The sequence below is a fragment of the Mustela putorius genome, unplaced genomic scaffold (assembly GCF_011764305.1).
Source record: "Mustela putorius furo isolate JIRA1106 unplaced genomic scaffold, ASM1176430v1.1 tig00000460_pilon_pilon_pilon, whole genome shotgun sequence".
Lineage (NCBI taxonomy): Eukaryota > Metazoa > Chordata > Mammalia > Carnivora > Mustelidae > Mustela > Mustela putorius.
Genome location: NW_025421389.1, coordinates 4366538 through 4388975, shown reverse-complemented (window position 1 = coordinate 4388975; position 22438 = coordinate 4366538). Strand labels below are relative to the sequence as shown.

General features: G+C 35.9%; 1 protein-coding gene across 3 annotated transcripts in view; it reads right to left on the bottom strand.

The window, feature by feature from the left end:
* The window catches only part of ARHGAP42 (Rho GTPase activating protein 42), a 279033-nt gene that overhangs the window by 180443 nt on the left and 76152 nt on the right, over positions 1-22438 (bottom strand). For all 3 annotated transcript variants that reach the window (XR_001177542.2, XM_004780869.3, XM_013050169.2), the window contains exon 3: positions 4417-4478. Coding sequence is in view for 2 of the 3 variants with exons in the window: in XM_004780869.3 (XP_004780926.1) it covers positions 4417-4478 (62 nt within the window). In the remaining variant the exon portion in view is untranslated. The remainder of the gene's footprint in view (positions 1-4416; positions 4479-22438) is intronic.

Here is a 22438-nt window from a genome sequence, read left to right as displayed (position 1 = left end):
AGCCATCAGTCACCTCCTGACTCAGCTATAGTTACAATTACTCAAGACCCACTTTCGTATTATACAGATCCATGAGCCTATAATCAAGCACAGCTTCTGTGCCCACCACTTGAAACTTACCTCCTAACTCTTCTTATTGCTCAGTCCATGGCTCTGAGTATTGCTAGAAAAATCTGTGAAAACATGACCATTAATCTTTCCTTGACATATTTATGATGTCTACTTTTTATGGTTCATTATCACTAACCCATGATCCCTTTTCTCTTATATATTTGGCTCTTGGCTTTCTAAACTATTTCTATAAACTCCTCTTAGAGCAGATGACCACTCCTTCTTGATACTATTAACCTCTCTCTAAACAATTTATGGTCCAAAGTTCTATATTTTAACTAATGATCTTTATTTCCTCGCAGTTCAGAGGAAGAGCCTTTTCCTCTGGTTTCTTCAATGCTATAAGAACATTTCTTTGATGAAGTCCCAAAAGTTTATTTTCGCTTTTGTTTCCTTTGCCTTTGGAGACATATCTTGAAAGAAGTTGCTGTGGCTGATATCGAAGAGATTACTGCCTATGTTCTCCTCTAGGATTCTGATGGATTCCTGTCTCACATTGAGGTCTTTTATCCATTTTGAGTTTATCATTGTGTACAGTGTAAGAAAATGGTCGGATTTCATTCTTCTACATATAGCTGTCCAGTTTTCCCAGCACCATTTATTGAAGAGACTGTCTTTTTTCCACTGTATATTTTTCCTGTTTTGTCGAAGATTAATTGACCATAGAGTTGAAGGTCCATATCTGGGCTCTCTACTCTGTTCCACTGGTCTATGTGTCTGTTTTATGCCAGTACCATGCTGTCTTGGTGACCACAGCTTTGTAATAAAGCTTGAAATCAGATAACGTGATGCCCCCAGTGTTATTTTTGTTTTTCAACATTTCCTTAGCGATTCAGGGTCTCTTCTGATTCCATACAAATTTTAGAATTATTTGCTCCAGCTCTTTGAAGAATACCGGTGGAATTTTGATTGGAATATCATTAAAAGTATAGATTGCTCTAGGCAGTATAGACATTTTAACAATGTTTATTTTTCCAATCCAAGAGCATGGAATGGTCTTCCATTTTTTGTGTCTTCTTCAATTTCCTTCATGAGTGTTCTGTAGTTCCTCAAGTACAGATCCTTTACCTCTTTGGTTAGGTTTATTCCCAAGTATCTTATGGTTCTTGGTGCTATAGTAAATGGAATCGATTCTCTAATTTCCCTTTCTGTATTTTCATTGTTAGTGTATAAGAAAGTCACTGATTTCTGCACATTGACTTTGCATCCTGCCACATTGCTGAATCGCTATATGAGTTCTAGTAGTTTGGGGGTGGAGTGTTTTGGGTTGTCCATATAAAGAAATCATGTTATCTGCGAAGAGAGAGAGTTTGACTTCTTCATTGCCAATTTGGATACCTCTTATTTCTCTTTGTTGTCTGATTGCTGGTGCTAAGACTTCTGATACTATGTTGAACAAAATCAAAAGCTTCTGCACAGCAAAGGAAACAGTCAAAAAATCAAAGAGGCAACCCACGAAATGGGAGAAGATATTTGCAAATGACAGTACCGACAAAAGGTTGATATCCAGGATCTATAATGAACTCCTCAAACTCAACACACACAAAACAGGCAATCATATCGAAAAATGGGATATGAACAGACACTTCTCCAATGAAGACATACAAATGGCTATCAGACACATGAAAAAATGTTCATCATCACTAGCCCTCAGGGAGATTCAAATTAAAACCACATTGAGATATCACCTTACACCAGTTAGAATGGCCAAAATTATCAAGACAGGAAACAACATGTGTTGGAGGGGATGTGGAGAAAGGGGAACCCTCTTGCACTGTTGGTGGGAATGCAGGTTGGTGCATCCTCTTTGGAGAACAGTGTGGAGATTCCTCAAGAAATTAAAAATAAAACTTCCCTATGACCCTGCAATTGTACTACTGGGTATTTACCCCAAAGATACAGATGTAGTGAAAAGAAGGGCCATCTGTACCCCAATGTTTATAGCAGCAATGGCCACGGTCGCCAAACTATGGAAAGAACCAAGATGCCCTTCAACAGACGAATGGATAAGGAAGATGTGGTCCATATACACTATGGAGTATTATGCCTCCATCAGAAAGGATGAAAACCCAACTTTTGTAGCAACATGGATGGGACTGGAAGAGATTATGCTGAGTGAAATAAGTCAAGCAGAGAGAGTCAATTATCATATGGTTTCACATATTTGTGGAGCATAACAAATAGCATAGAGAACATGGGGAGTTAGAGAGGAGAAGGGTGTTGGGGTAAATTGGAAGGGGAGGTGAACCATGAGAGACTATGGACTCTGAAAAACAATCTGAGGGTTTTGAAGTGGCTGGGGGGTGGGAGGTTGGGGTACCAGGTGGTGGATATTATAGAGGGCATGGATTGCATGGAGCACTGGGTGTGGTGAAAAAAATAATGAATACTGTTATGCTGAAAATAAATAAATTTAATTTTAAAAATAAATAAATAGTCCAAAGACATGAAAAAAAATAAAAAAATAAAATGAGTCTCCTATAGAAAGCAAAAAAAAAAAAAAAAAGACCATTTCTTTGGCTCTTTTTACTCCTACAAACACAACAGACTTTCCCATATTCTTTCAATACATTTTCTAAAATTATAGCCCCTGCTAGCTGGCTTATCATTCTCCTGAACTACTTGCACAGGATTTAAATAACAACCTCACTCAACCCTGAACCGTATATTCTCCTGGCTTCCATACCATTTACAATTCTATTTTTATATTCCCTAACCACTTTTTCCCATTCTCCTCATCAGCTCCTCTCTGGGCAGTAAGGTACCTCCTACTCACATGCCCCCATCAAACTTGGACTTCTATTGCATAGTTGAGAGAACTGGAGTAAGGATTATGGATAAAGCACTTGAAAGTATACTATTTAGTTTTAAGACTCCAATCAAACTTACCTCCACAAAAAAGCTTCATCTGACCTACGCAGAAAGGGTTAGCCTCCCATAATACCTTATATGTATCTAACACAGATTACACTGAATGGCTAGTTACCTGGTACTAGGGCCAAATCTGGTATGGCGATATTTTGTAAGAAAATATAGTCACCCCTGAAACCCCCACCTTATCTATCTCTCACAGTGCCATCAAATTAATCTTTCCTAAATCCCATATTGATTATCCCATTCTTTGCAGAAACTATTTTGCCTTCCTGTAACACACACCAAAATTTAAGCTCAGCTCTTAAACCCTATATATGGCCCAAACTACCAATCTTCTAATACTTTCTAAGAACCATCCATTTGCCTTATTCTAAAAATATATACAATACTTTCTCCCACCTTGTGTCCTCTACTCAAGTTCATTTACATGACTGCTAAGTAAGGGTTGTGTGATTCTTCCTTAGCTCAGGCAGTATTTTCTGAGTCACGCCATCCTTCTGAAATTGCTTTCCTTATCCAGTCAACAGAATGACACTACATTTAATCCACATTGAATACATAGGTGTATATATAATTTCCCAAAAAGATGGTGAAGCCAGTGATAAAGATGACATTTTAAAAAGTCTGAAACCGTCACTATAAGTGACAACATCTTTATTACCCTCGACATTTATTATGTGCCAGGTGCTACTACAAATGCTTTACAACGATTCTATGGGATATGTACTGCTATTTTTCCTATATACAAATGGGAAGCCAGGGTTATAGAAGCCTTCACAGATATTTGAACAAAATGGATACAAAATAATATTGGTAAATGAATAAATGTATTACTAAGAACTATACTCTGCTGCTGTCATACAAATTAATCCATCAGCTTATGATGCTTTCCCCACTCTTCTCAGCCAAGCAAAATCCTCCCAGCCTTTCAGACACAACTGAAATGTCACCTTTTTAAGAAAGTCTCCTCAACATTTAGAAGAAGGAAGGAAGGAAGGAAAGAACGAAGGAAGGAAAAGAAAGAAAAAGAAAGAAAATAAGTAAGTTAGTCTCCTGCTAACACCCTGGCAGAATTATTTGCTCCTTCTATGAATTGTCTTTAATACTTGGAATGTATCTTTATTATAACACTGAAGATTTTTTTTTTAAGTTTACTCAATTAGAATGGGTTTATGATGACAATTCAATATTTTTAATTCTTGAAAGAACTAACTGGAAAGCAAAGTGAATATAATTTGCACCTGATGAACAAATGAAATAAACACAAATGGTATATATAATCATTAGCAATAATTGATCATCATACTCAAAATCATTTCTTTAACTTTTAGTACATCTATGACATTGTAAGGTCTGGTATAACTCATAAGGCTCAGTCTTTTAATATGTCCAAACAAAGCTTTATTCTTAAAAAATGGGGAACAGACTTACCAGTCTCCTCCTTTCTTCTTCTACTGCAATGAGTAATCTTGCAAATTCCTTTAGTGACTGAGCTATTTAGAAGATTTAAAAAAAAAAAAGAAAGCATTAACCTCTTTTCATTGCTAATTTTAATTGCATAGGAATAAACAGTACAATGAAGCTGGTTATAAATGTGTTTATATTCTGTGGCTTTATGCTTCTAGAAGCATAGAACAGTATATACAGTAGGATATCAATGGATAACAGCTATAGATAACAGATATTTGTGTACTGCAAATTAAAGTCTAGCACACACAAAGTATATTTTTTCTTCAAAGACGCTAGGGAAATACAGTTTATGTATGTAATGTACAAAACTTAATAAATAAAAGTTTACTACTGAAATTGCTTCTAAACAAAATCCTACAAATAATGAATATATTAAACTTCTAAAAAGCAATAAATCCAGCACTATTTAGATGTACTTAGTAGCAGCCAGTAACACAATGTCTCCCACTGACTTCTGTCCAGAAGCACAGCAGTTATAGATATTTAAAACCGTCTGTATTCTGTATTACTCCAGTATCAAGGTAGTTTATTCTGTGAGTCATCAGGGTGGCCAGAAGGACTACCAGCATCAGCATTTGGGGAGTTCGTCAGAAATACAGATTCGGGAAAAAAAAAAAAAAAAGAAATACAGATTCAAGCCTCACTCCAGAGTCTGCATTTTAATAGGATCCTCAAGTGATCCATTTACATACTGAAGTTGAGAAGCACTGCTTTACTTTTTTTCCTTGTTTTTGTTTTTTCCCAAGTTTTTAATTTAAATTCCAGTTAACAGAGTGTTTTGTTAGTTTCAGGTGCATAATTTATTGATTCAATACTTTCATACAACACCTGGCACCCATTACAAGTTCAGAGAGCTCTCTAGAGCAGGGCTTCTCCCCAGTCAGATGGAATAAGCCCTGCTCTAGAGAGCTCTCTGAATTCTTATTGCTCTAGCTAGGGGCAAGTATCAAATACTCAGAAACACTGGAAGAATAAACCAAAAAATAAACTGGGAGTTACAACAGCATATTTTTTAAAAATGCATAGTCCCAATTGGCAGTTGTAAAACAGTAATTCATCCATAACAATTTCTGTATCTTATGTTTCATAATTAAAGTTAGAAAGTTTTGATTACAAAACTAACAAAACAAGGTGAATGCGAAAATTATTTCCATTTAAGCTTTGAAATTTCCTTTCATGTCTTTATTCTTTAGGCTCCCTACCATTTCCTTTCTACCTATACTAATATTAAAAACATTCTTTAAGACCAGACGTCTAGTAACTCTGGCATAAAGCCTACAATAAAGGCAGGTAAGTGAGGAAAATAAATCGAGAGTCTCATAACAGTACTTATTAAGAAAAATTTTCTTTTCTTTTTTTTAAGATTATTTATTTATTTATTTATTTGACAGAGAGAGAGAGAGAGAGATCACAAGTAGGCAGAGAGGCAGGCAGAGAGAGAGAGGAAGGGAAGCAGGCTCCCTGCTGCAGAGAGCCCGATGTGGGACTTGATCCCAGGACCCTGAGATCATGACCTGAACCGAAGGCAGCGGCTTAACCCACTGAGCCACCCAGGCGCCCCAGAAAAATATTCTTTTTCATTCAGGTTTTTGAAATTACAATCTAGGGTTTTTCCCTCCACTTTTTTTTTTTTTTTTTTTAATTTGACAGAGAAAGATCACAAGTAGACAGAGAGGCAGGCAGAGAGAGAGAGAGGGAAGCAGGCTCCCCACTGAGCAGAGACCCCGATGCAGGACTCGATCCCAGGACCCTGTGATCATGACCCAAGCCGAAGGCAGCAGCTTTAACCCACTGAATCACCCAGGTGCCCCCCCCTCCACTCTTTTTAAAACTAGTAGGCCTACACTAACTAATCTGATTTGAAATGCTATCCCTATGATTACTTCACATTGGATTTTACTCACAGTTGCCAAAAGAGAAATCAAAGGATTACCTGACAAACTCAGATTAATCTGATAAACACATTAATGACCTTAGAGAAAATATAACTTTTTTTTAATTTAGGAAAATGAGATTTTAATTTCTACAAAAATAACAGTAACAGTGCTAAAATACAACACAGTTGTGACAACAATAAGTTGAACAGAAAAACATTTTACAAATATATAAAAAGTTTTAGCTGGAGTATATAATAGAATATTATATTTTTATACTTTGGTTAAAGAAAGCATTCCATCATCCTGGCAGTTATTTTTATTTTTTTATTTATATTTATTGCTATTAAAGAACTCTATTGGTAAGCCTGGAAAAAAAAAAAGTCAATAAAATTTTGGACAATGGGAGGTAAATCATTTTGGACTACAGGAATTAGAAGCAGCAGGTACCCCTGAAGGTGAGAAAATAAGAGGTGAAAGAAAGTTGACAGTCTGTATAATTAAAGTCTGTATAATAAGCACTTAAACCCCAGAGTTCAAACTCAATGCCTCCCAAGCTTTTTATTTAAAAACAAAACAAAACAAACTAAAAACCAACTACCCTCATATGCTGCTTTTATGGGAAGCTACTGGATAAGGCACTCTACTAAAACATGGGAATAAACCAAGAAAAGAGGATATGGGACCTAGAAGTAGGAGATCCAATTATAGCATGGGAGCAAATGAAATTCTTATGTCAACAGAGTGATATTCCAGGTCAACTGCTGTGCATGCAAAAGGTTCAGAGGGGATCTTATCTAGACTGGAGCAATAGGTTATAGACTCCAGGAAATGTCTCCAGACAATAAAAATAGAACTGATCAATATCCTGATGTATCTGAATGTAAGGAAAGGAAATTTATAGTCTTTTAAAAGAAAATTCAAAGGCAATTATTAACTCCTGGGAAAACAGCTATATATGTAACACCATCAAAATAAATGAAATAACTTAGTCATATTGCAAACAAAGTCACCATGATATAAACATAACAGTAAAAAAATGAAAAGAGGGTATACAAGACTCGGGGAAAAGTCAAATGTTAGCAAGATAATTATGATCTTGAAAGAAACAGAAGAATTGGCTAAAAGTTCAAAGTGGTCTTTGTGAGTAGTTAAGTGGCAAAGCTTGTAAGATGAGAGGTTTCTAGTTTTTATTAAGCCTGATAAAAATCTTTAGCTTTTTTAAATAATGAAATAATGAAACATACTATAAATGCTTTATTTTCCTACTAGACTTAATTTTAGGAGGCTAAATTCCCGAACTAATTTTCCCAAAGAGTTAAGTAAATACCTACCACATAGAAGCCTGACAAAAAGGTTTTTTATTTTGTTTTGTTTTTATTTATTTATTTATATATATTTTTTGACAACAGGTATTTTTGGAATAAAGGAAGATGTAGCTTGATTTAGAGTGTCAGGGATAACAACAGAACCTTCCATTTAGTCAACCCAGGAGGCAACCACTGTCTCATGGAGTAGTGTCCTAGTAGTCCCAGGAGCATCATCTTATAACAACTTGGAAGTCCAAAGGCTTCCCCAAGTAATTACTACTTCAAGAGTAAATTGTGCAGATGCCTTAAGTCAGATTTTGATTTTAAGTAAAGAAACTCAGATTCTCATTTTAATATTGTTGTACCTCTTTGCTAAAAATTAATGATGCTGTTTCCTGTTTAACTTGAATGGTTTTCTGGTCTGTTTCCCATATAAATACTATTTATAGACTCAGTACAGAAATAGTTTATTATAATGAGAATGTCTGAGGAGAAAAATTTGAACATGATGCATGTCTGGTTCCTCACAATAAAAACTACTCCCCTCCAGCAGTTTTTTGGGTCTTCCCCAATTTGACAATAAGTTCTGTTTCTTCTTTTTCTTTTGTTGATTTTTCAGGGAAATTACTTCAAAAAATGAAATTTATTCTTTATACAGTATAGTCTCCGTTCCATAAAAGTATGTTTCTTAGTTCAAATGAAGGTATTCATGTTTGTCATTTGTCTTACCTGGAAAGGAACAGCTAGGAACACCATTTCATCCATTAGTAACAGCAACCTACTAACCTTTTCAATCCATATCTGATGCTTTCCCGTAAGTCTTTTTATTTTTAATGTCAAAGTATTGCATGAATAGTTTACAAAGCACAATATAACACAGAAATAAAACAGTAATTAACAATCCTATAAAGCAGATATTAAACAATTCCAAATATTGTATAAGCTGCGTTTTAGGGCAAAGGACAGATAGATAACCGATCACTTCCTAGACTGGCCCATGCTCAAACTCTAAAGGAACCCCTGACAGAAGTTAGGTAGATTCAAGCTGCCTACCATACCCCCAGCAACTCCTCATAGATGAGAAGCCAGTATTAGAATTTCTGGTACCTAGCACCAACAAATGCCTTAAAAGACCATGAAAACTCATAGAGAGTCTATTTCCCCACCAGGCCTTGGGCACAAAACACACAAAAGGACTCCTCCAGCACTCATCACAGTGATGTTGACTGCTTGAGCAATATCTTCTAAGACTTTACTTAAGTAAAATCTAAAAATATTTTGTATTACATGCAAATTCTAATACCCAAATACTTTCTTTTATAAGCAATTATATGTGATGCTCCATAGCTTGTTTATCAATGTTAATATTTACATAAATAACCATTTCATTATCTGATTTTGGAGATCCAGACTAACATCAAATTTAACAGCTGGTCTTACAATCATAGATTCTGCCCATACCTAGTTGGTATGACAGGAGCTTAATTAAGTGACAGCAATATCCCCAAAATAATATTTAATGCACAGTGGAGTTTCAATAGATGGATCATTAAATGAATTAATGACTTTAATAATACATTTCCACAATCTATTTGCTATACAAAGAGAAACATACCAACTCATATGCTAGGCTTCATAAAATATTTTTAAAAGGAAAAGCTAGATACTTTGGAAAATTATGTTAGCTATCCGCGTTCTTGTCACCTGCATGAAACTTTCCTGGCTGTATTCACCAGTAATAATCTTTCCCTTTCCTGGCCATCTGGACCATGAGATTACTGGAGAGCAATCAAAATTCCATTTCATATATAGATGTTAACTTTGCAACAAGCTATTGAGATTAAGAATACTGCTAAAAGTTCCCTTTTCATCTCTCCAATGTGATATTGGAAAAACACTTTTGGAACAATAGAAATTTATTATTCAGGTGTATTTAATGACAGGTCCCAAGAGCAAAAACATTCAGAAAGACAACAGCTAAAATATATCTACACAGTGAAGAAGTAGGATAATGGCTTCTATATTTACTAATATCATAAATTCTAAAACATTCCTGAATTGTCTAAAATATCTACTTCCTAACTCCATCTTTTCAGCAGGCATAAGTTCACCTGACTACTTTTGACTATGGAAAACCTGGTTAGTGCTTGTAAGTAAGAATGAGAAAGAATAAAGGAAATTACTCCCTGTTCATTACTGACATGACTCCATTACTGTAAGTACTAAGCATTATACTATTAAATGTTTCAAAAATTGATCTGCTTGAGCTTTAAAGATTTTCAGGAGAACTGAGAAAGCATGTCTCTCTCATAGCCAACAACATTTATATCATAATTCAGATAATGATATGTTAAATATTTTTCCCAGGAGTCTTTTTTCTCAAACTTTTAAGCAGCATAAATACATACCCAAACAGAAGTATAGATCACAAATTCAGTCACATATACAATTATGTCAGCAACATATTTTTTACTTATTAAGTGAGTAAATCACCTATGACATTCAGATATGCTGATGAATGGAGAGAACTGAGTTAGCACTAGGATTTAGACTTGGTTAAATCTCAAGGAAAACATGAAAACCTATAACAGCCTATAAAAGCCAGATTGAACCAATGCAATCATTTTAGAAGTCCAGATAATATTCCAACAGTCATTCCACTATTCTATCTGGGTGGACAATGTAGGTTATCAAGGTCTTTCTTAGCATCCTTCTGGCAATGACTTTTTTTTCCACAGGAAGTAGGAGAAAAGCTGTATAATATCAACACTTAACTGAGGATATGAGCCAGAGCAAATGACTGCATCATATGCTTCTAGATCTGGCCACACCGAAAAAAATAAAAGTAGAATCAATATACACAGCCAAGTGATATTCAGCATACTTTGGTATGAAGTATGCAACGATCTAACAGGGTACCACATCAGCAGGTCATACCTGTAACTCCCACTTAGGAAGTTTTAATTCTTTGAACTTAAGAATATCAAAGATACCATAGTAACTGAACAGCAAGCTTTGGTTCAGGAACAATTTAACCCATAAACAAAGCAAGAAGCAGGATCACTGTGTTATGCCTGAAAAGAAATACTATGTCTACAAAACAGACAGCAAAATATAAAAAGTGACACTAATTCTCCACACAATGTTCACTGGATATTGTGTGTCTTTGTAACAATTAACACCCCCACTTGAGAGGCTCTCTACTGTAATACTAAACATTACTCACAACCACAAACTCGTATTATTTTTTGGGAGCCACAACATCAAATATTGTGGCTTTAAGCTCCATGGTTGCTTAGCTGCAAAGCCAATAAATTGCTTCTGAAACCAACAGAAAAAAAAAAAAAAATCACGGGCCTACTGCTGAATGCTGATAGGTCACTGTACCCACATACTCAGAGGCCCTCAGACTTTCTTCTAACAATTCACAGCCTTTTAGAATCCAAGTTCCCTTGAAAACATAGAAATTCAGGGCGCCAGGATGGTTCAGTGGATTAAGCGTCTGCCTTCGCTTCAGGTCATGATCCCAGGGTCCTGGGATTTAGTATAGTACCACATCGAGCTCCTTGTCAGCGGAGAACCTGGTTCTCCTCTCTCTACCTGTGGTTCCCACTTCTTGTGTTCTCTCTCTCTCTCTCTCTCTAGCTATCTTTCTCTCCTTGTCAAATGAATAAATAAAGTCTTAAAAAAAAAAAAAGAAAACATAGAAATTCTAGTTATCTTTAAGGTAACTAAACCAACTTCTCCACAACATCCTCCTGGTGCTTAGTTTTGTTTTTCATTTTGTTTTGTTTTGTTTTTAATTTCCAAATATAAATCAAAGAGATTTATATTGAAAACAAATCCCTATAAACTTGTATTCAAATTTTTCTTTCCTGACTTGTTAATTTCAGTCATTCTATAAAAATGAATTCTTAACATTTACAAAGACATGGATAGAACTAGAGGGTATTATGCTACGTAAAATAAGTCAGTCAGAGAAAGATAATTATCATATGATTTCACTCGTGTGTGGAATTTAAGAAACAAAACAGAGAATTAAAGAGGAAGGGAGGGAAAAATAAAACAAGACAAAATCAGAGAGGGAGAGGAACTGTAAAAGACTCTTAATCATGGGAAACAAACTGAAGGTTGCTGGAGGGGAGTGGGATAGGGGGATGGGATAACTGGGTAATGGCCATTAAGGAGGGCATGTGATATAATGAGCACTGGGTATTACATAAGACTGATGAATCTGTGAACTCTACCTTTAAAACTAATAATATACTGTATGTTAATTAATTGAATTCAAATAAAAGAAAAGGAAAGGAAAAGAAAAAAGAAATTCTTCTTTCATATCCTACCAGTGTATCCCTGTATAGCATTGCATGCACGTGTATTAGGTTTCAACAAATATGAGATATACCAAGTTAGAACATATTAGATATTATTTTAGTAATAAAAATGTGTTTGATATTATAGCATAGTTTTCTAGTTAAGCATTAAAGAGCAATGAGAAATGCATAACCTACAAATGAAATGTCACAAAATTAAACTTTTATTAAGTTGTCCCTGTATTCTGCACAGAGTAAAAACTGCCGCATCTCTGCTTCATCACTTGTCCATTACCATCAACTGTGCCATGTTTGTTCCACTCAGTACACAGATGCCAATCTAGACACACAAGGCAAAGAGAGAGAATCCTCACGTTGGAATCCACAATACCCAGCCATTTCTTTCTATTTTTACTTGCTTCTGTTTATCCTCTAACTATACTACCCAGACTCTTTGTAATCTAGTCTCCTTGAAATTCCCAACTCCTGTTCTTTATGCCTCCCTCCCCACCTGGGTTCTGACATTCCGTATGTCCTCAGGCACTTACCATGCTATACTTTCATCTATGAACATGGGTTCCAACATTACCCACCACGGCACATGTGGGCTGAAATTTAGAACTTCTGGCAAGACTATCAATTTTTCACTTTTTTTGGTATAAGGTGATTTTCTGTCTGGCTTCTCTTATCCTCACTGGCATAATGGGACTCAAAGAGTTTACACCTTCTTTCCTGGGGATTCACTTGTAAAAGAGAACTACACCATTCCAGATGGCTAGGATTACCTATTACAACTGAGGAGAATCAGGACTCCAAGATGAAAAGTCACACTGGAGGCAAAGAAGTAATTCTACACTATCTAATGGTTTTTCCTTCCCAGATTTTCTCTGAATGGAGAGAGGGTCTTGTTGTAATATCTGCTTTGAAACTGCTGAACTACCAAGTACTTGAGAGTTTTAGTATACTCATACATATGAATGCAGGGTATATATGTTATATAATATTCAAGTCAAATTTTGGCAAATGAATACATACCAATATAGAAAGACAGCCTTTCAGTTTCACACAATTTCAAAACTTCATTCTAGCTGGTTTCTTTGAAGACTTCACACCATCTCATTACTTCAAATGAATTTCTTCTGAATCCCAAAGGTCTTTCACTCTGAGATTTTATGTTAATGTAATATGTATTGTTGTGCATAACACAGTTTACAAGTCACATACTTTTGTTTTCTTTCAAAGCATATATTTTAGGAGACCTGTGCTATTCTGATGTTGCCTTGTTTTGTTTGTTTTTTAAAGATTTATTTATTTGAGAGACAGAGTGTGTGTGAACTGGAGTACATGGAGAGAGAGGTAGAGAGTGTCTCCAGCAGAGTCCCTGATAAATGCAGAGCTGCATGAGGGGTTTGATCTCATGACCCTGAGATCATGACCTAAGCCAAAATCAAGAGTTGAACACTTACCTGAGCCAGCTACATGCCCCCCTTTTTCTTAAAGATCTGATGTTGTCCTATTTTAGTTTAGTTTTATTTTAGTGTCATTTGACATGTTTCCTAAAGCCAAAACAAGCCCCAAACCAGAAATAATTCTCCCCCAGTATGTAGACCACTCACACTTTGGAGCCCTTCTACCAAGAGGCAGAGATGTCATACATACTATCTCATTTAATTCACATAACAGTATGAGGTACTGAGTAGGTTTTAGCTTCATTTTCCAGATTAAAAAAAAAAGAGTATCAATCACCTGGAGTCACTTGTCCCATGATCTCAAAGCTAGTTAAATGGAGAAGCAGGAATTTAATTTTGATTATTTCATTCCAAAGTCTATTCTACTTCAGCAAACCATTATTGCCAAAGGAGGAGAAGGAAGGAGGGAGGAGGGAGGCAGGGAAGGTATTGCCAGCTTACTACCCTACCACCTTATAGCAAAGAACAGACTTATCATCTTTAAAAGCAAACAGTCCCAGAGCTGTTTATGCTCAAGGGGTAATCAGGCCACAGATATCTTGCCTTAAAGGGAACAATCAGTAATTGTTGCTGACAGCCGCTTACACCAAAACCACCAATCCTTACCACCTCCCAGCATTCTTTCACATTCCACAGAGGCACCCCATTCACACTCCTCTGCACCCAATCCTCCTGCCACCCCCCTGCTGAAGCTTCAACATCCGCTTCCTTGTCCAACATCCAGCTTCTCTTTTCCACAACCTCTTAACCTCCAGTGACCTTTTCCCTGCTGTAATTCACACACCCACAAGGACACTAAGAGTTCAAGCTATCTAACCCCTTAGTTTTGCTTTTTGGCAATCCCTTTATTCGACTCTAGTTTACTCCTAATCCTATTTCCCACAGAGGCTATCTAAAAAGAATTTTCTTTCTCAAGAACACAGCCCTAACTTCCCCTCACTCACTGGTACCAGATGGCCTAGCCTCCTGCTTTTCTGAGAGAAGTTCAAGACCCTCTGATTAACACTGTATTCATTCATCCTCTTTAACTTGCATCAGAAAGGGGCCCTCTTTTTCCCAAAAGCTAACAGCTCCCCATTAAGCTTCTAACCTTCCACTTCCCCACCTCTAGCTACATTTCTGTCATTTCCATCATCACTCTTCTCTCCACATAGCTATTTCTCTTCATCCCAAGTCTAAGAAGTTATTCCCATGTACTCTATCCTCATGAAGGAGGAAGAGCAGTGAGATGTGAGGGTTGGGAGATGTGAGGGTTGGGGGTGGAGGAGGAGATTTGTTTAACACTTGCACCACCATGACACACACTCTTTAATCCTCAATACCCCACAAGGTGGCCACAAATAAAACACCCAAATCTTCTTTCACCATTCTATTCTTCAAATAATAAATCTGAATTATGGAGGTTAAGTAATATCCAAGATCACAGAGCTAACAACTTGCAGAGTAAAACTTTGAACCCACACGAAAACTTTGAACCCACATGAGATGTATCTACTTTCCCCCTACTCTAGGCATGGTCCTACACCTCCAGCTCATGAACCTGAGCAAATCCAGTTATGTCCCAAGAACTTCTATTAGAGAGTCTGTCTGCATCTCAAAACTTCATATGTGTCAAAACTTGACTCATAATTCCACTCTATACTCAGGTACTCTGCCACATATAAACACATAAATGGGCTCATAAAACCATTCTGCTAGTAACTCAAGTGATAGATTAACCTCAATCCTCCCTTCCATACATCCAGTCACCAAATACTGCTAATCTCTGTCTTCCCTCCTCTTGTTCCATACCCATGGAAAGATATCACTTCATCTCTGCTGGGATATTACAGCCTAATTATTGGTTTCCAAGCTTCTAGGACTCTAATTCATCATATGTACTATTGGTCAGAAGAAATTCCTAAAGGGCATATTTGATTATGTCATTTTTTACTCATTCAAGGTTGTTGTTTGGATTAAGTCCAAACTCCATATTGCAAGCAATGTGGAACCTCCAGTATGTGACCATAGGTGCCTTTATAAGCACCATCACCTGAAATGCTACTCTTTCTAATCTCTAACTTAGCACTTTGAAACTAGTAGACATTCCTATAGTTCCCATTTTCATGCCTTTCCTTTACCTGCATTTGCTAAGCTGTATCTTACCTAACCCCTAGGACCCTCTCTATTCAAGCATCTTCTCATGTGCCCAGTCAGAAGTCACTTCTCCAGCTTTGGTGCTTGCACAGCAGGTTTGTTTATACTATACTTAAAGCACTCAGCACATTCTCCTCAGTATTATCATAAATTATATCATAAAACTATTTTTATTTTTACCTTCTTCTATTTTGTAAGGATATAAAAAGATTTTATTCATATTTGCATGTACTAAATTGTACATAAGCTTCTTTGCACAAAGATAATCATTACTGATAGGAAATGCTACAGAATCCAAAGTCAACCAGCATGAATTAAGTCACACTTGGTGATTTTAATTTGAAAAGCTGATTTTTTTTTTTCCCAATCTCTGGGAGATTTGCAGAGCTATATACACTGGCCCATGAATGCCATCTCTCATTTTAAGGTTCCACATCTCCTTGTTTTGCATAAACTAAAACCTTTTTTTCAGGCTGTGAAGGACAATGATGTGGCAATAAATGACCAGGTTTTCCTACAAACATGTGTCTTCTACAGCATTAATGGTTCCACTGGGAAAATGCTGAGCATCAAAGATCTGGTGATCCAAAAAGCAGAAACCCTGAAACAGAGTTTTTCCCTATTTTCATACCTTCTCCAGTTGAGCCCTCCATGGTATAAACACAAGTCTATTGTTGAGAGCAGTGGTTTTCCACAGGCTAAGATCAGATACCAAGAACCTCCCAAAATTAAACACTCCTAAGGTTTCATCCCAGGAGATTCCACCTTCATTCAGGCCCAGGATAGAGCCCAGAAGTCAAATTTTAAAGGCTTCCCATAGCTGATTCTGATAACAGGCAGTCTCGAAACTACTGGCTTTAGTGGAAGGCAGGCAGAGGAAAAATGTATGCTTTGTATGAGGAATTAAGAGTTAAAACTATATTTAAATAGAAAACTGTATACATTTTAATAAAATTTGTAAGAATTATCTCTATTTCCTCCTTGAAGCTTATTGTTATGTTCAATGGCAGTAGTACTCTTGGCCCTTCTGGTTATGGAGGAAATAAGACATCATCTTTGAGTCCCAAGAATAAAGCATGACCTGAAAGATCTTCTCCCCACAGTACTTTGAATCATGACTTAGCAACTATTCTGAATTCTGTGTCAAAGAATCACTCAGAATTAGCCTTTTTGTCCAGCCACATATTCCTAGCTTAGTACATAAGTGAAACTTTTTTTTTAAGCCTATTATCCAACTCTTTTCTTGCTTTCTAACTTCTTCCTTTATACTTTGTTTCTTTTCCACAACCACCAAGCCTCTCTTCAGTGTTCATATATTTGTCCTTGCCATTTGCCAATGAGCTTTCCAGTAATCTCTTGGGTGTCCATGTCCTGCCTCCTAACTCACTTATTTCAAACACAGTTTTTAGAACTATTGCCTTTCTGGTCCAAACATTTTATGTCAAAATGAAACTGTACTTTCATTTTTTCATTCACATTTAGAAATGTTCTCTCTTGGTCCATAAAAGACTAGCTGAGGAAGGCAATCTTTGACTCACTCTGGCAAATATTTCTGTGCTATAATTTAACACATATATGCCAGAATAAACCTCCAAAAGGACAACTTCAAACAAAAGCCTTACGTGTCTCTTGAGAACATGCAAATGAAACTTTAAACATATGGCAAAGCCCTCTAAGATATTCTCTGGCTCTCAATCCTTATACTCCAGCTAAAAGGATGTTACACCTTCATTTTCTTCAAGACTGCATACATCAAGACGATGAACATTCAAGTGCACAGACTGAATATGCCCAAGCAAGGGAAGAAGTCCAATGGTTTAGAACAAAAGGATATACTGGAGAAATGCTTTCACATTCTAAATGCTTCAGAAAAAAAATCAAGTGCTTACAACTACCATGGCTCAGAAGTATTTACTACCTTTATGACTTTGGCACCAAGCTTTCAAATCTAGAAATGAGTCAGTGTTTTCATGGTCATATATATCTGATTGACTACACAGGGAAAGGAAGATAAAATAGGTTTACTTTATAAGAAGTTTGCAGTAATACCACTCTTAAAATTAGCTCTCTTTGCATTAAAATTACTTAAGAAAAATTTTTATCGAATCTCCTTTATTATCTCTATGGCACTTATCAGTCTAATTTCATGTACAATTAACTTATACCTCTTATCTAACTACTCTCACAAATCCCCATGAGAGTGGGATTATTTTTCTGCTTTGCACAATGATGTATCTTTAGCACTCAGTGTCTGACAAATCACAGGTGCTTGATAAGGCTTTATTGAAGGAAGGAAGGAATCATTGAATCAATAAATGAATGAGTGAACAAACGAACAAGTAAACTCATCTCAAAGTTCCTGACCTAGGAACTGGGCAATCAAAGTTCTAATACTGGTGTGACTTTAGCACATCCTTTCACCTGTGTCTAAAAAAAAAAAAATGATAAGAGTTAGCTCCCATGTTCTCCAGGGTCTCTATCTACTCTAAGATACTAAACTTGGGATTCTAAGAAACGAAGCCAACATTTCTAAATCAGAAGTAATACTTTGATAATTTAAATAAACAAAAATAATAGCCAGTACAACTCCCCACCTCCTACCTCCACATGTACATGAAGAAGGTATTAAAATTGCTCTAGTACTAAAGAAATGCAGCTTCTGGACAGAAAGACATAAAACAATTGAGATAAAATGGTTATCTTCAAAAGCTGTTTTCCATGCAGACTATATTCAACATGAGCGGGTAAACTAAGTAATTACTAACAAAATAGTAAACTATGCACCTAGCATCCACACAAGACACCACTTACCTTTATGGTACCTGATGTTTATCAATAGGCAATAAAATATATTTGTTATTATGCAAGAAATTATGAAAAAAAATCATGGGTATGTCATGATTCAGAATTGCAATTACAAGTCAACCATACAATTTCAGTTTTACTAAGACCATTCTATTCATAAAGAAAATTAAAGAGATGCACTCTAAGTGCAGTTCTGTGGGTCAATGCCAGCGTATTAAAAAAACATAGATATCATATCCATAAGTTACATTATTAAAGTCAGGCTACCCATGACCCATTTTCTTCTGGGCACACGCCCAGAGATATAGCCAAGTAAAACATTTTTTTAAAAAGCTCATCTGGGGTAGCCTTCTTAAATCTTCCATAGGCAGTCAAATTAATCTTTTTAAAATGCAAATATAACATTATTCTCTGATTAACATATTTCAATGCTTCTCATTACCTTTAGGTTAAAATTCAGATTCCTCACAAGGTGTATTAAGTCTTATCTACCTGTCCACAACCTTCACACATGCTTTTTTTCCCTTGGGTATCTCCTTTGCTCTCAAGGCCTTCATTCACCCCTTCCTTAGACCTGGAATCTGTTCCCTATCCCCCTTTGCCTAGTATTTCTCCATGACTAATTTAAACATCACTCCCTCAGAGTAGCCTTCCCTCATCCTCCCACCCACCCAATTAGACCTGGTCTATCTTGAGTATGAATGATCTCTTAGCATAATATACTTTAGTTTTATAGCATTCAACATAATTACAGCTTAACTGTGGTTGGTTGTTTAATGTTGGTCACCCAGTGAAAATATAAAATTACTTAAGCCACTGATAGTGCTTTAGACACCTGTGTACTTAATTGGCACTTGTGTACTTATAGAACAAATGAGTTTTAGTGGCAGGAAATACAGGCATATGGAGGTTAAAAAGAGTGGAATAAAGATACAAAAGCAAGTTCCTGACTCTAATCTCTGGTCCTTTTACTTGTTCAAGTAACCAGGCTGGGTACAATGGAGTCACTCATGCTGAACCCCTTGCAAGCAAACCAAACCTTAAGTTTCTGTACTTGCTCTCCCAGAAAAAGAAGGCCTTAAGTCAATCAAACACTGCTTGCTTGCTCAGCACTAGTTACCTAACCCAAATCCAAACTTACCTTACCTCCATACAAGGAAAGTAACCCTGCTTTAGCCAATTAGCAAACTCCCCGTACAATTTCCTTGCTCTTGTTCACTTTGGGCTAAAAAATCTCTTGCTACCTGCATCTCTTCAGAACTACTTTCTATCTGCTAGATTGGGGGCTGCCTGATCCATAAATTGTTGAATAAAGCCAATAAGATCTTTAAAATTTACTCAGTAAATTTTATTCAACACAATTTAGACTATCGCTCTTAGCGAAAAAGAAATGCAGCTTCTGGACAGAAAAACATAAAACAATTGAGATAAAATGGTTATCTTCAAAAGCTGTTTTCCATGCAGACTATATTCAACATGAGCAGATAAACTCCAGTATCTGCTGGATAAGCAGGAGCAAAAAACAACCCTGTTAGTGGTCAACAGTCATGTCCACCTCACTGCACCTTAGTTTATGCAGTAGATGCTGGAATCAGTCATCTCAACTTTTCCACGTTTTATGTAAAAACACAAAAGCGCCAGGAGCACTGAAATCAGAGATACGAAAATATTGTAGAATAGGCATAATCACAAATTCAGAATTTGTGAATAATGAGGTTAAACTACATATTCCCACATCTCAAATTATATAGGCTCTGCAGCGTCCATTTCACTGTCTAGTCATTTTGTTGAGATTTAAGCTATCCTAAGTCCTTAAAAACAAATAAAAGATCTTTCCCTCCCTATCCACTCACCTTGAAATCAGCCTTCTTTAATTTATGCTGCCATTTTAGCCTCTAAGTTAGTGCATTCCAAGAGGACAAGAGCTATTAACTAGCTTCACCCCCATGTCCCCAGGGATTAGCACAGTGTAATCCAACAGTCAATAAACAGTAACTAAGTTATAGAATACACAAATCTTTAGCTCTGCTTTGAAATCTTTAGAAATACTAAGAAATTTGTTCTAAATGATTCCCAAGTACATGCAAAAGTTAGGTGTGTGTATGTGCTTGTATAACGTTTAGTTTATTACTATATTGAAAAGAATCATGCTAGACATATCTAAATATATGCATACTTTATTTAATATATGACTCTAAAATTCTATTTAGGTAACTTACAATGATTCACTTTTATTACTAGGTTTAGTAGGGGGACTATTGATGTAACAAATATTTACTAATCCTCTGCTACAAATAAAGCACTTAATTACTAGTACTATGCAGGAATAGGAATATAAATACAACTTTCTAACCTCGAAGAGCACACAATTTGCTGGAGTTGAAAAGAAAGTTCCCTCTGAAACTTAATAAACTACTTTTTTGTTAAGCAGATCACTAAAGAAAAAAAGGAGTTTCAAGGAATTAATGCAGATCAGTAAGTTGTAACATAAGTTTCGGTTGTTTTTCAGATCCTGAAATTTAAGAATCTAAGCCTTTCAATTTCAAATTGAATCAAATTACACACTTTAAAACATGGAGCTAATATAATAAAAACCTCTCTCTCAAGTGGCATGTTTTTTAAAGACAGGAACTCCACCTGAAATATGCAACTTTCCCAGCTGTTTTAATCCTTAATTGTGGGTGGTTACTGTGTGGGTGCAAAAATAGGGTGGTTTAAAAAAATGGAAACAATAATTCAATTGTCCAACTGAGAGCCATTAAAAACCAAAATATGCTTCCTCTACAGAGTTCAAAAGAAAATGTTATTTGTATAAACAATTTAGGCATTTGGAAATGTTCCACTTTAATAGAAGACTTCCTGATTTATGTAACTACATTTAAGTGGGTTATAATGAGGGTTTCTAAGTGATAGGTTCTCTTCACAGGTTCTCTCATTTTCAGCAAATGAGAAGGTAATTGTTTCCGAGAATCCAGTAAAAATCACAGGTCTCTTTTTTGAAGAGTTCAGTTGCAGTTGGTAATGATATTGTCTCTGGTTTGAAAATTTTTTCCTAAGCAGTGCTCAAGAAGAGTATCATAACCACACTCCACCTTCAAATATCAGTAATAATCTGTATGGATGAATATTTAATCACAAAGTTCTGAAGAAAATCTTTCCAGAAGCATTTCATAATTCAATATTTTAAAAGTTGAATTTTATTAAAGTTGAAGAAAATAGGTTCTTTTTTTTTTTTTTAGCTAAAATCATTTATGATCTTTTAAGTACATTTCCAGGGTTTATAAATACACCAGTTATTATTTTTAACCTGAAACACACGTTACTACCTCAAAGTGCTTTTATACTGTATAGGAACCTCTTCAAAACACACAAAGCAAACCATTTGCCACGTTTTCCACCCTAGACTATATTCTTACTTAATACTTGCAAAACTGGATCACATAGGACCTTTCCACTGGACCTAACAGATGCATTCTCAAAGTGGATGGATTTATTTGGCACATCATTTATATATTGTCCCCATAGTACTTTCCCTAATAAGGAAAATGAAAAAAATTTTCCAGCTACTACTTTGAAAGATTTCTTCTCTTTCACACCCTCTGAATAGGCATCAGCGATCACTGTAGGGCTCCTGTCTATATACCAAGGTGACTCAGACTCACAGTTACGTCACTTTACTTTGAGAAGTAATCAAACAACAAATATTTGCACCTGGGCAAAGCACTGCTGGCTCAGGAAGAAACAATAAAGCCCCTGTGACTTGAAAAGTCATTATTTTAAATTTGTGTCCTATAGTCTCACTTTTAGACATGTTCTCCTCAAGAACAATCAGTAGAGTCCAATACAGATAATAGAGTCTGAACATGTCTAGACATGTTCTCCTAAAGAAGAATCAGTAGAGGCCAATACAGATAATAGAGTCTGAGTTACCATCCATTAATCTGTACACATATAATTTGTATGTAGATTTCCACAGAAAATTTTTTTAAAGACATAACATGTCTTTATTCTACAACTATTAAGCACTAACAATTGTTACTGTTATGTCTGCATATCTGCATTCAAAACAGTAAATA